We start from the raw sequence: 15,671 nt of genomic DNA on the forward strand, positions 1-15,671 counted from the left end.
CAAGTCAAAATGATCTACCAACAATAAAATTTTAAAAAACACAAAGCACACTATACGAAGAGAAAATGTTAATTATCATTTGTATTCGGGTTTTTTTGTCAGATGTCAAGACAGATGACTTTAAAATATGCAATGTCACCTCAGTAACAACTATGCAAAAAAAGACAAATATAACCCCTCCCCTTTTACTAAACCGTGATAGCAGCTTTTAACGCAGGGAGCTGTGCTGAATGCCTCTCGCTGCTCCCAAAGCTCATAGGCTCGCTGCGCTAAAAACCACTATCGCAGTTTAGTAAATGGGGGCCATAGTGCAAAATATAGACAGCAGATATAAATTCTCAAAACGGACACATTTTCATCATTAAATTGAAAATAAAATCATTTTTCCTACCTTTTTATCTGATGATTTCATGAGTCTCTGGTTGCACTTCCTTCTTTTGACTGTAAATTCAATATTTATTTATTTCTGCCTTTCTTTCTTTCTGCCCCCCTCTTTTCTTTTTGTCTCTCTTTCTTTTTCTCTCTCCCTGCCCCTCTTTATTTCTGTCTTTCTCTCTCCCCCTGCCCCCCCATTGCGCCGCAAATTCTCCCTGCTTCCCAGAGACAGGCCTGGCATGTACAAGTGCCGGACCCACAAGCCTTCACCTCTGATGTCAATTCTGACGTCGGAGAGGAAATTCCAGGCCAACCAGGCAGCGATTGGCTGGCCCAGAACTTCCTCTCTGACGTCAGAGGTGAAGGCTTGTGGGTCTGGTGCTTGTACGTGCCTGGCCTGGCTCGGGGAGGCAGGAAGAACAAGATCACAAAGGCTATGCAATCAACTCGCATATGGTCGATCGACCATTTGGGCACCCCTGCATTAGAGGATCTGGCCTCTAATTCAGTAACATAATTAAATGAAACAATTCTAAGTTTATGGGGACAGTAGGGGATGGAAGAGATTAGCTGCAGGGACAGATGTGGATTGATTTGATTTCTGTCCCTGCACAACTTTCTACTCTAATAAAGACACCAACCACAGAACAAGAGGACATTGATTCAGTAGCTGATAGCATTCCACTATGTCACCAAAGATGCAAAGAGTAAAAGGTGCAAGACAAAATACTGACCTTGATGTACGTGTCGAGAGCAGGGTGGACCCGATTAGTGGCCAGCTGGATAGAGAACGGGGTGGTGTAGGGAAAGGTTGCCATAACCACATGGCTGAGCTCTGGGAAGGTGATCATCTTGAAGCCATACTTGTGAAAGAGGCGATTCATCTCCGGGGTAGGTTTCTGATCTCCTTCGCTCAAGATACTGCCCACAATGTAGCGGCACTTCTCAGCAGGAACCTGCCAATAAAAAAGAGAAAAAAACAAGACAAGTGCTTAGGGATATAAGGCAAACAGAGATTATAGTCAATGGTGAAACATGATCTCATTACTGATTCTTTTCCTTGTAACACAAATTATTATTTTTTTTAATTCTTTATTCATTTTAAATCTATCAACAAGTGTACAATAATTATACCAATACAAACATATAACACTTGAAAATCATTCACAAATAATCATAAAACATAAAAATTACCACCCATCCCACCCATTCTCCCTCCATTACTATCCATAAACATATTTCAAGTAACCCTATCATAATCAAATAGATAAAATAATACACCCTTAACACCCCCCCCCCCCCCCAATAAAATCAATATACCTAAACAAAGGAAAATTTATGTTCACTCCTTACAATAACTTTCCAATGGCCCCCAGATCTTCTTAAAATTATCATGTCTTAGCGTTGAAGCCCAGCTGCCATGTCGAGGCCCAGTTTCCCCAACGTAAGCAGATCCTGCGTCATACTATCCTGCAGATTGCTTTCACTTACTATATTACATAGTTTGGCGTCATCGGCGAATAGTGTTACGTTACCCTGAAGCCCTCGGGTCAAGTCCCTTATGAATATGTTAAAAAGGAATGGACCCAGGACCGAGCCCTGTGGCACTCCGCTGGTCACCTCCGATGTCTCAGAGAGGGTGCGGTTGACCACCACCCTCTGAAGTCTTCCACTCAGTCAATCATTGACCCATGCAATTAATGTCTCACCTAACCCCATCGATTTCATCTTGTTTAATAGTCTACGGTGTGGGACGCTGTCAAAAGCTTTACTGAAATCTAAGTACACTATGTCCAGAGACTCTCCCAAGTCTAGCTTTCCTGTTACCCAATCAAAGAAGCTGATAAGATTGGATTGGTATGACCTACCCTTAGTGAATCCATGTTGACTAGGATCCCTTAGATTCCCCTTATCCAAAATCGTATCTAATTTACATTTAAGTAGTGTTTCCATGAGTTTACACACTATTGATGCATTGAATGCATTGTGACCCAGCGCTCAACAAACTATTTGGAGGTAGTAACTGCACCTACACTATGGAATTCTCTTCCACAACATTTATGGGACGAACAAAATTTAAATAAATTCAAGACCGGCTTAAAGACTTTCTTATTTCAAGATGCCTTCGGTTAAATCTAAATCTCTCTCCTTCTTCTCTTTAATCTCTCTCTTTTTTGTTTCCCTCTCTCCCTCTTTCTGACTATTACAGAGAATAAGTATATGCTCCAACAATGTTACCCTAATCCTCACGTTCTATCCCCTCCCCATTTTCTCCTTCTTTACTAAATTATGTAACTTCTCCCTTCCTCCCATTACCTCCCTCACTCTCCAGTTTGTCTAGTCTACGACATATATGTTCACATTATTTTATAACATTTTTAGCCTTTACAAAACACTGTTAACCGGCCAGACATTTGCTTGATGGTCGGGATATTAAAAAACTAATAAACTTGGAAACTTGGAGGTACTATGTTTCTGCTCCATTCTGACAATTAGTGACATAATTTGAGGTTGAGGGGTAGTAGATTCAAAGGCAATGTTAGGAAATTCTACTTTACGGAGAGGGTGGTGGATGCCTGGAATGTGCTCCCGAGAGAGGTGGTGGAGAGGAAACGGTGACTGAGTTCAAAGAAGCGTGGGATGAACACAGAGGATCTAGAATCAGAAAATAATATTAAATATTGAACTAAGGCCAGTACTGGGCAGACTTGCACGGTCTGTGTTTGTATATGGCCGTTTGGGGGAGGATGGGCTGGAGAGGGCTTCAATGGCTGGGAGGGTGTAGATGGGATGGAGTAGGTTTTAACGGAGATTTCGGCAATTGGAACCCAAGGACAGTACCGGGTAGAGCTTTGGATTCTTGCCCAGAAATAGCTAAAAAGAAAAAATTTAAAAAATTTAAATGGAATCAGGTTGGGCAGACTGCATGGACCATTCAGGTCTTTATCTGTCATCATCTACTATGTTACTATGATTTGCATTATAATAAGCGTGAACCTGAACATGACCAAAGTACAGCTAATGGAGAAGCCAAAGAAAAGTGCTGGTGGTGGGCGAGGTCAACGCCACCAAAACTTTCTCTCTTCCTCAGCTGTTATAGTAAAACGTGCTACTTTGTTGGATGCACTTTGTCCTGAAAAGGTCTATTATGAAGCTGTATTTTGCTAATTGACAAATTGCTATTTTGTGGTCAATTACTGACTGTTTTCCCAGATGTAGCTAGGGAAACGGGTATGAAGGAAACCTGTCTGCAACTAAAGTCAAAGGTTTTTGGAGGCAGGTGGAACTTTGTTTTCTTAAATTCCCATGTAAGTGCCTGATTAATCATGAGAATAATAGCTGGTTACACTTTCTGGGGTTCCAGTTCAATTACAGAATTTTCTTATGGATAGGTGTAAAAAAAAAGAGTGGATAGAGTGGTTAGCCCCTTCCCTTGTTTTAAAAGCTGACTGAAAACCCACCTTTTTCATACAGCTTTCAATCCTTAACCCTACTTCTCTGCCCTCCAGCTAGCTGATTAACCGTTCCCTTAACGGTATCCATAACATCCTGTTTGTCTGTCTTGTCTGTTTAGATTGTAAGCTCTTTCGAGCAGGGACTGTCTTCTTTGCGACTCTGTACAATGCTGCTTACGTCTGGTAGCAATATAGAAATACAGTGGAACCTTAGTTTGCGAGCATACACTTCCCCCTCCCCATTCGCGATTTCTGCACTCGCAATTTCACATAATCGTGATTTTTTTTTTTTGGGGGGGGGGGGAAATAAAAAAAACATATTTTTTACCTCCCTGCCGCCTTCCCGGCCTTACCTGGTGGTCTAGAGGGCTTTCAGGGAAGGAGCGATCTTCCTACGCTCCTGGCCTGTGCAGATCACCATTAGGAAATAGCTGTAGAGAGTTCCCGTCGTAGTCTCGAGAGACTATGGGAACTCACAGCAGCCATTTCCTCATTTCATTACATATAACATGCTTATAACCCACCTACAATTACATTCCTAAGCAGCTAACACACTCATAACAATTAAATTCAGACAGATAACATAAAAACAAGCTAACAGCACAAACTGCACATCTAAATATTGTTTAAATTGTAAGCTCTGTCTCTTTGTGACTCTATGCAGCACTGCATACGTCTCGTAGCGCTATAGAAATAATTAACAGTAGTAATAGTAAATGATTTCTCTTTTCCAGTGAAAGATCGGCATCTACTACTGACCCCAGGGCAGTCCGAAGAAATTGATGACGGACGAGATTAAACGCAACTGCAAGGGAGGCAACGCAATTATCATGGGTGACTTCAATTATCCGGGGATAGAATGGAACCTATGCACCTCCGGCTGCAGTAGGAAAACCAAGTTCCTGGATGCTGTGCGCAATTGCTTCCTGGAACAACTTGTCAAGGAAAATATGAGAGGAAATGCAATTCTGCACTTAATTCTAAATGGACTACGAGAACCGGCACAAGATGTAGAAGTAGAGGGGACGCTGGGAACCAGTGATCACAATATGATCCGCTTTGATGAAACATTGATTCAGAACGATGGCCACGGCACTGAACTTCTGAAAAGGGGATTATGAAGGGATGAGACTCATAATGGGGAAGATTAAGAAGAGGATAAGCACTGTAAAAACACTAGAGTAAGCATGGTCCCTTTTTAAGGACACGGTCACCGAGGCACAAAATCTATATATACCACATATCAACAAGGGATCCTAGAGGAAAAAGAACAAGGAATCGGCGTGGCTCACTTTAGTGGTGAAGGAAACAATCAGAGACAAGAAGACTTCATTTAAGGAATGGAAAAGGTCAAAAACGGATGAAAACTGGAAAAAGCACAAACAGCATCTAAGAGGGGCCAAAAGAGACAATGAGGAAAAAATAGCCAAAGAGGCGAAAAACTTCAAGCCGTTCTTTCAATATATTAAGGGGAAATGACCAGCGAAGGAAGCGGTAGGGCTGTTGGATGACCATGGAATAAAGGGAGTGCTAAAAGAGGACAAAGCCATTGCCGATAAATTGAACACATTTTTGCGTCTGTATTTACCGAAGAGGATATACACAACATACCGGAAGCTGACAGGCTATATACGGAAAACGAAAACGGGAAACTGACAGGGTTGACGGTCAGTCTAGAAGAGGTATGCAGCCAGATTGTTAGGCTTAAAAACGATAAATCCCCGGGACCGGATGGCATCCATCCGAGGGTAATCAAGGAATTAAAAGGGACTATAGCTGAACTGCTTCAACTGATAGCCAATCTGTCGATCAAATCGGGAAGGATTATGGAAGACTGGAAAGTGGCGAATGTTACACCGATCTTTAAGAAAGGTTCAAGAGGAGATCCGGGAAATTACAGACTGGTGAATCTGACCTCGGTACCAGGAAAAATGGTTGAGGCGCTGATAAAGGACCACATCATTGATCACCTTGACGGACACAATCCGACGAGGACCAGCCAGCACAGCTTCAGCAAGGGAAGATCTTACTTGACGAACTAGTTGCACTTCTTCGAGGGAGTAAACAGGCAGATAGACAAGGGTGACTCGGTCTACATTGTATATCTGGATTTTCAGAAGGCGATCGACAAGGTCCTGCATGAACGACTACTACGAAAAATTGCGAGCCATGGAATCAAGGGTGACATGCTCATGTGGATAAAAAACTGGTTGGCGGATAGGAAACAGAGAGTGGGGAGTAAATGGTCAACACTCAGACTGGAAAAGCGTCACGAGCGGAGTGCTGCGGGTTCGGTGCTTGGAATAAACGACCTGGAAATTGGTACGACAAGCAAGGTGATTAAATTTGCAGACGATACGAAGCTATTCAGAGTAGTGAAGACGCAGAAGGATTGCGATGACCTGCAACAGGACATAAACACGCTCAAGAAATGGGCTGCGACATGGCAAATGAGGTTTAATGTAGATAAGTGTAAGGTGATACATGCTGGTAACAAAAATCTTATGCACGAATACAGGATGTCTGCGGTGGTACTTGGAGAGACCCCCCCCAGGAAAGAGACTTGGGAGTACTGGTCGACAAGTCGATGAAGCTGTCCGCGCAATGCGCGGTGGTGTCAAAGAGGGCGAACAGAATGCTAGGAATGATTAAGAAGGGGATCACAAACAGATCGGAGAAAGTTATCATGCCTCTGTACAGGGCCATGGTACGCCCTCACCTGGAATACTGCATCCAGCACTGGTCGCCGTCATGAAGGAGGACACTGTACTATTCGAAAGGGTACAGAGAAGAGCAACTAAAATGGTTAAGGGGCTGGAGGAGTTGCCGTACAGTGAGAGATTAGAGAAACTGGGCCTCTTCTCCCTCGAAAAGAGGAGACTGAGAGGGGACATGATAGAAACATTCAAGATACTGAAGGGAATAGACTTAGTAGATAAAGACAGGTTGTTCATCCTCTCCAAGGTAATAATAATAACTTTATTCTTATATACCGCCAACAATCTTGCGACTTCTAGGCGGTTTACAATGAAGAGAAACTGTACAGACAGCGAATTACAGAGTATAGCATTGAACATCTAGTGATAGTAACAGGAGAGTTACAGGGTCTGTGTATTACACGGTTTCACAATGAGTAGCATTATACAGTCGACGATATTCAGAGCATAAGTAGGAGAAGAGAAAGGAGATTGCGCTTTGGGTTACAAAGGTGCAAGACTGCGAAGGTGAAAAAGATAACATAAGATGTTGATGAGAAGTAAGTTGTTAACTTGGTACATTTGAACGAAGGACGGGCACCAGTGGGAAAAACTGGTGACAATTAAAGATAGAAATTTTGGCAGAAGAGGGTAAATGGACTCCTTGGGATGGGAGGAGGCTCCGATTTTAGGGGAGAAGTCTGGTTAGGTTATAAATTTCTTAAACAAGGTGGTTTTTAGTTCTTTCCTAGGGAGAACGAGAGGGCACTCTCTAAAGTTAAAAGGGGATAGATTCCGTACAAACGTAAGGAAGTTCTTCTTCACCCAGAGAGTGGTGGAAAACTGGAACGATCTTCCGGAGGCTGTTATAGGGGAAAACATCCTCTAGGGATTCAATACAAGGTTGGACAAGTTCCTGCTGAACTGGAACGTACGCAGGTAGGGTTGATCTCAGTTAGGGCTCTGGTCTTTGACCTGGGGGCCGCCGCGTGAGCGGACTGCTGGGTGCGATGGACCACTGGTCTGACCCAGCAGTGGCAATTCTTATGTTCTTATGACAAACATTTATATATTTAGCAAGCTTCAATAAAGTACAGAAATTTTACACAGAAAGAGAGATTCAAGCACAAGGGATCATGATCTGAAGCTGGATTAGGAAATACGAGGAAGTTTCTCTTTACTTGACAGGGTGGCAGCTTTCTGGAATAGCCTTTGGGGAGGAGTGCTGGTGGTCAACACCATGTCAGAATTTGAGCAAGGTTGGGATAATTACAGAGAGGGTAGAAAACTGAATTATAATAATGGACTCGACTACCTACCTAGAATATTAGAGGACTAACAATGAAAAACATCACGGTTATCTTGACATAAGCAAAAAGACATGGCACGGAAATGATATACAGTAAAACCTTGGTTTGTGAGCATTATTCGTTCCAGAAGCATGCTTGTAATCCAAAACACTCGTAAATCAAAGTGAATTTCCCCATAAGAAATAATGGACACTCAGACGATTTGTTCCACAACCCAAAAACTTTAATACAAAATATTGTATGTACTCGTATTGCAAGACCTTGCTCGTTTAGAACAGTCACTACACTCCCGCAGCGTCAGAGAGAGAAGAACCATCAGCTCAGTTGTAATGATGTAACATAGTAAATGACAGCAGATAAAGACCCAAGTGATCCATCCAGTCTGTCCAACCACACATGCTCCATAAATTAATTTAGTTTAAGTGGTCCTTTTTCTTAGATATTTCTGGGAACCCGTATATACTGTATGTACTTGTATTGCAAGACTTTGGTCATTTTGAACAGTCATTATACTCTTGCATTGTCAGAGAGAGAAGAACCATCGGCTCAGTTGTGATGTGACGTGTGTATACTGTATGTATTCGTATTGCAAGACTTTGCTTGTTTAGAAATCAAGTTACAATTTAATAAAATGTTTTGCTTGTCTTGCAAAACACTTGCAAACCAAATTTCTTGCAAGCCAGGGTTTTACTGTACTCTTAAGTGTAAAAGAGAACTGGGCAGCCTGGTTATGCCCATTTTTTGCTATCTGCTGTAATTTATCTTGCTACGTCAGTGACAGAGGTGGGTGGGAAGAGGTGCAGGTAATATACACCAATGACAGACTCTTGATGGTATTGACCAGCGACACAGCTGAAACTACAAGAAGATAAAAGGTTCAAGCAGATTCTGAATTAAATAGCAAATGAGAAATTAGTGCTTAGACTACAGCACCAATTTAACAGTTAACTCTGGGGTATAATTGCTTCCCCTTTTCATGTTTTGTGGAAAGCTGCAGAAGCGAGAATGTGTGAGAGGAGAGAGGAATGAAGAGCCAAGAAGCGCGGCAGCGTGAGAGACAAAGTATGTGAGAAAAAAAAGGCAAGTGAGCGACAGGCTGGCTGCCATAAAGACTAATTTTAATATATTAGAAAAACAGACATAAAAATTACAGATTATATAAGTAAAAAATATCATTTCAAAAACCCTCGTTTTCCGTTGATCCAAATAACATTGCTCATATCCTATTCCAAACCATCAAATATTCACTTTAATTATAATTGTTAGAAAGAAATGAAACAGTGGAATAACCACCCCGATGTCATTTGTTTCAGCTTGATCAGAAAGAAAATTTGCTAACACACATTTCATTCCTGAAATAAAACCACCCTGCTGACATTTACAACAATTAGGAACTTGAGGCATCATTGGAATAGAGTGAAAATATGTTAGATGCGAGTGGCAGTGTTTATAAAGTATATAAAAAGGGAGAATAAGGCAAATGAGACAACCTTCAGAAAGCGCAGAAGAGGACTGGGGCACTGTAAGGAAAAAGCCAGTGTCGGTGAAGGAAAAGAAGCAAAGAGGAGAGGGAAGAACAGAGAAAGGAAACAAAGAGGCTGGAAGGTTGACTCTGGAGCTGCATCCCACAGCCCTACGTCAATGAGACTGCTGAGCCATGCTGCTCTGAGAACTGACATCCCCCCTCCAACCACTGGTAAATTCTTTTGAGCCATCATATATCAGACAAAGAAATCGGTTATCAAATATAGAGAAGTGGTTCTTAAACCTGTCTTGGAGGACCCCCAGCCACTTGGGTTTTCAAGATATCCCTAATGAATACTTATGAGGCAGCTTTGCATGCCTGTCACCTCTCTTATATGCAAATCTGCCTCATGCATATTCATTAGGGATATCTTGAAAACCCAACTGGCTGGGGAGGGGGTGGTGGTCCCCCAGGACAAGCTTAAGAACCACTGATATAGAGACCAGCAATATCCTCCCACTCAGCCTCCACCACAGGTAAGTTCCAGCTCATTAAACCAGATATAAGGTTGCTGAACAAAATGCACTCAAAGAGCAGATCTTAATGGTTCAAGGTAACGAGGGATGGAACCACCAGAGCTAGGTATGTTTATTAACCAATAGTGACAATTTTCAGATGCCATCATGCTGACAGGAATTGCAAATGTTTCAAGAGACAGGACCAAAATTACAAAATATCCACTTAGGAGGTCATAGTTAGATAGAAATTCAAATGCAAGGTGCAGAATTTGTACAAAGGCATCATTACCTCCTTTTTCCTGCTGGCCATTCCTCTCCCTAGGCACCCAAGCATCTTTCTAGCTTTTGCCCTTGCCCTTTTTCAACCTGATTGGTCACCTTAAGATCATCACATACTATCATATCGAAGTCTTGCTCCTCTTTCATGCACAAAAGTTCTTCCTCCCTTAAACTGTAACGTTTCCTCGGGTTTTTTGCAGCCCAAATGCATGACATGTATCACCACAACCATTCATCTTCTCTCCCCCCATGCTCACACTCCTCACTGTCTCCTTTTGCCAGATTCAATCAATCACTCAGGCCCCCCCCTGTAACACCCACCAAAGTGAGAGATTAGAGAAACTGGGCCTCTTCTCCCTTGAAAGGAGGAGACTGAGAGGGCTCGGTACTTGGGCCGATCCTTTTTAATATTTATATCAATGACCTAGAGGAAGGAACATCCAGTGAGATCATCAAGTTTGCAGACGATACAAAACTATGCCGGGCAATCAGATCGCAGGATGATAGCGAGAAACTCCAGAGCGACTTGTGTCAGTTAGAAACATGGGCGGAGAAATGGCAGATGAAATTCAATGTGGAGAAATGCAAGGTAATGCATTTAGGCAATAAAAATAAGGAATACGAGTATACAATGTCAGGTGCAACTCTGGGGAAGAGTGAACAAGAAAAGGACCTGGGTGTGCTGATAGACAGAACCCTGAAGCCGTCGGCACAATGCGCGGCAGCGGCAAAGAAGGCAAATAGAATGTTGGGCATGATAAAGAAAGGAATCTCGAGTAGATCGGAGAAAGTTATAATGCCGCTTTATAGGGCAATGGTCAGACCACACTTGGAATACTGCGTCCAACATTGGTCTCCCTACCTAAAGAAGGATATAAAACTGCTGGAGAGGGTGCAGAGACGAGCAACAAAACTGGTGAAGGGTATGGAGAAACTGGAATACGAGGACAGACTTATAACACTAGGATTGTTCTCCCTTGAGAAAAGGAGACTGCGTGGGGATATGATCGAGACCTTCAAAATACTGAAAGGAATCGACAAAATAGAGCAGAGAAGATTATTTACATTGTCCAATTTGACACGGACTAGAGGACATGTAATGAAGCTAAGGGGGGACAGGTTCAGGACTAATGTCAGGAAGTTCTGCTTCACTCAGAGAGTGGTTGACACCTGGAATGCTCTCCCAGAGGAGATTATTGCGGAATCTACCGTCCTAGGCTTCAAGAGCAAACTAGATGCATATCTCCTTAAGAGAGGCATATAAGGATATGGTGGAATATAAATTACGCCAGGTGTACACCTGGCAGGGCCTCCGCGTGTGCGGATCGCCGGACTTGATGGACCGAAGGTCTGATCCGGAGAAGGCAGTTCTTATGTTCTTATGTTCAAGATAATGAAGGGAATAGACTTAGTAGATAGAGACAGGTTGTTCACCCTCTCCAAGGTAGAGAGAACGAGAGGGCATTCTCTAAAGTTAAAAGGGGATAGATTCCGTAAGGAAGTTCTTCTTCACCCAGAGTGGTGGAAAACTGGAATTCTCTTCCGGAGGCTGTTATAGGGGAAACCACTCTCCAGGGATTCAAGACAAAGTTAGACAAGTTCCAGCTGAACCAGAACATACGCAGGTAAAGCTAGATTCAGTTAGGGCACTGGTCTTTGACCTAAGGGCTGCCGCATGAGTGGACTTCTGGGCACAAAGGACTAATGGTCTGACCCAGCAGCGGCAATTCTTATGTTCTCTCCATCCAGCATCTCTTCTCCTGAAAAGGGGATGGGACTCGATATATTATCTTTCTGTGGTTACAATCAAAAGCAATTTACATACTACATAGGGAGACTTACTTTGTACCTAAGGCAATTGTGAGCTGAGTAACTTACCTAGAGTCACAAAAAACTGCACTTGGAAACTGAACTCGGTTTCCAGGCCACTGCACTAATCACTGGGCTACTCCTCTTCCTCCCCGATGTTTAGTATTTTCCCTCTCCACCAACCCTATCAAATATGGTCCAGCATCACTCCCCACCCCCACCCCAAGATTCTTCCCCCGTTCCACCTTCCATGGTCCAGCCTCTCTCCCTCCTCATGCTGCTGCAAAGGCTGCCAGGCTTACAGCAGCGATAGCACTAAAACAGACACTTTAGTGTGTTCATAGCCTTTAAGCTTTTACAGTTATGCGCAAGCCCCATACCGAAGCAAAATCCTCCATAGCAATAAAACAGGATAGCCAAGTACAAGTAATTAAAAAAACCATTGCAACACTCTCAAAATCCCCCCTCCCCGTTTTCTCCCAACCCCCCCTCCAACCCACCCTCCAACCCACCCCCAACCCCACCTCCAGACAGCCCAGCAAACCCCATCCCCCAATACAACTAGACCACGTGGACATGGAGCAGCTATCATATCTCCATAGAACACTTCCTGTACTGCTTGCCACTGTACATAGTTATCCCACACCTTATGATAATTACCCACAGTCTTACGACGAAGAGCCGTCAACTTAGACATCAGTTGGAGGTAGTCCAGTCGGTGATATATCTCACAGCAACCAGGGATAGCCGGAGACCTCCAGCGATGGGCTGATGCCAACCGAGCGGCTGTAAACACACCAGCTGCAAATTTCTGTTCAGGTTTCATAAAGCCAGGTACTGTCACATTCAACAAACAACTCTCCAAACACACTGGGCAATGTTTCCGCAACACACGGACTAGGGCAGACCCACCAGATATGCAGAAAATCCCCCCACCCCTGTTTCTCCAACAACAGTCCGAACCCCGTCCCAAAATACGTTGAACCCTATTGGAGGTAAAATACCACCTATAATACATTTTATAGCCATTTTCCACATAGTTAATGGACAGAGTAGTTGTAAACAAACAAGGAAATAACTCCCCCTCGCCTCACACCATTTTTGTCACCTTTCTCTGAACCGCTTTTTTTTTTACTTCTAGCCTCCAAAACAGAACACAAATACTCCAAGTGGGGCCTCAACAACAAGAGCGCCTGAACACTTTTTGATTGGGCTGGTTATGCCTCCCTGTATATATAGCACAGCCCAGCATCCTTCTGGCTATGGCCACTGCCTTATCACATTATTTTGTTGCTTTCGAATCCTCAGACACTTATCACCCTAAGTCCTTCTCCCTGTCTGTTCATACCAGCCTCTCACCTCTTACCACATACAGCTCTCTTTGATTTCTACTCCCTAACTGCAACTCTGCCCATTGTTGCTTTAAATTTTTAACTTCCAAACTTCAGATCATTCTTCTAACTTTTGCAGGTCCTTTTTCGTGTTATCCACTCCCTCCTGGGTGCTCATTCTATGGCAAATCTTGTAAATCTCTGGTGGCCCAGTGAGCACCACAACCCTTTTCTCCTACCATGTAAACATCTCCCTAGTGCTCAGTGAGCCCTGGAAGCCTCCAAATCCCTTTCGAATCCGTCCACCTATAAGGAACTAAGTATATTATTTTATGAACATAAATGGGAATAGCAGGATGACAAATTTAGTAAGACAATGATTAACTTAAAATGAAAGACAGTAGGATATTTTTCCTCCTCTCTGAAATGGCTGACAAGCCCGATTTCATAATTAGGTTATTTTTCAGATCAGCAAAGGGCCTTTGCTTGGCTGTCTGAGATTTGCCAGTGACCAAGTATTTAAGTTGAACCCCAAAATGGATGATCATGTAGAATAGGCAGAGGCTGAAGAGAACAGGACTTATCTGTGACATGTCAGGCCAAGATGTTGGGGCAAGATGACCTGAATTGGCAAGAGGTTCTACAAACAGGAGGATTTGGCATGTGTTCACCAATCACAAGCCCAGGAGAAGGGGTATAGCATAATCCGGCAAATGGAGATTGGCTGGTATTGTGTATTTTGTCCCCCTCTTTTAGGGGTTGTGTAAAGAAGACAAGTGCCCATCTTTGTCACATTGTATAAAATTTATGGATAAAAGTCTATTCAGAGAGTAAGGTGAGGGGTGGCTAGTGACTTTGGCTCCTGCTCCTGTTTTGGTTCCCTTCCTCCACTGTGTGTGAGCTGTTTCACAGAGAGAATTAGTATTTGGGGTAATCTATAATTTCCTTTAATCCAATTTAAAGATTTAGCTACATTTAGATAGAGAATTTAGTTTATTTGTAGGTTTAGATATAGTGAAGTGATGTAATTGCAGGTAAACAACAAAACCTTTTCCTTGATTTACTCATGAAACAAGATATCCACAAAATAGAACTTTTGAAGAATAAATTTCATAGAAAAAGTTTACGTTTCTTAAACTTTTCTAGAGTGTATGTATGAGAAATGTTAAAGATATTTCTTAGAAGTTTTGATGGTGCCTGAAAATTCAATTCCACCTTTTGCTCAGGCTTATTACTTGCCAGCTAAAACACAACAGGATCAACAAATTCTGAACAAGGTCAAGAAGCTCAAAGTTTAGATAATGGATATATTGGAGATTCTGATAAAGAGGTTGTTAAACCTTCAACCTTGTTGGTGACAGTGGCTTTATTGCCAGATAAAATGTGGATCCTGAAACCGGCACAAAGAATTTCTAGGGCTAAAAATACAAATTTTTCTTGATGTGGCCCTTGAGACTCCAATTTCTACTTATGATGTCTGAAGTCACTTTATTGGGAGGGACTTTTTTCTTAGATATCCATGAAAATGCATCGTAAAATATCGTTCTGTAACGTGTGTATTTTTTGAACCTTTTCAGTTGACAACTTTCTCATCTTTGAAACACCTTGAGAGTGATTGTTTAGCTCTTATTGATAAATATGTCTCTCATGTAACATTTCAACCAATTTGCTTTATTTTTTCTTAAAACAGTTAAAGATATTCTTTAAACCGCTCGTTATAATTTGGGATCTAACCATTGTGGACTTGAAAATGGTCAGTTAAAATATTTCTTTTTCCATTTCATTTCTTTCTCCCTTGGTTTTGGGATTACTCATGTGAGAAAGATCCATTCTTTCTGTACAACGTGTAATATGCTTGAAAAATATTTTGAAACTTGATAAAAAAGAAAAGAAAAAAAAGATTAAAAGACTTCCATCATACTGTATCCTCTCTACTTTTTAACTCATAGAAAGGATGACCCAGCAGGGTTGGCATCTGCAGTGGTGGCACCCTACACAAGCCATTAGGAGTGGCACTCTCTAGGATTGATGGGAATCATCACGGCTCCTTCACAATAACTGCTGTCTGCATCCCTGAAGTAGCACTCCTTAAGCCAGCCTTACAGCTCAGGGCCAAGAAAAATGAAAAACGCAGTTTACCTATTTTAGACAGGTAATTACTTATTTTGTACCTGGGGCAATGAAGCGTTAAGAGTCACAAGGAGCTGCAGTGGGAATCAACCTCAGGGTGCCGGGGCAGCTGTTCTCCTCACTTCCTGACACTCCCAAATTAAAATCCTCAGTTTTTTTTGTGTTACCTTCAGCAAGTCACCTTACCTCCTCCCTACACTCTGGTTCTAGTAGTCTTTTTCTGCACACCCTGACCTCACTTTGTTTGCAGTGCTGCAGCTATGATCATCAGCTCTGCATGCTCATAGGCTGCGTGCCATGGCA

At 42.5% G+C, this 15,671-nt stretch overlaps 1 protein-coding gene across 1 annotated transcript in view; it reads right to left on the bottom strand.

The window, feature by feature from the left end:
- Positions 1-15,671, bottom strand: part of TEX264 (testis expressed 264, ER-phagy receptor) — a 248,990-nt gene that overhangs the window by 185,656 nt on the left and 47,663 nt on the right. Inside the window, exon 2 of the mRNA XM_033925797.1 lies at positions 1,110-1,331. Coding sequence (XP_033781688.1) covers positions 1,110-1,331 — 222 coding nt within the window. The remainder of the gene's footprint in view (positions 1-1,109; positions 1,332-15,671) is intronic.

Source organism: Geotrypetes seraphini, chromosome 17, assembly GCF_902459505.1.
Source record: "Geotrypetes seraphini chromosome 17, aGeoSer1.1, whole genome shotgun sequence".
NCBI classification, from domain to species: domain Eukaryota; kingdom Metazoa; phylum Chordata; class Amphibia; order Gymnophiona; family Dermophiidae; genus Geotrypetes; species Geotrypetes seraphini.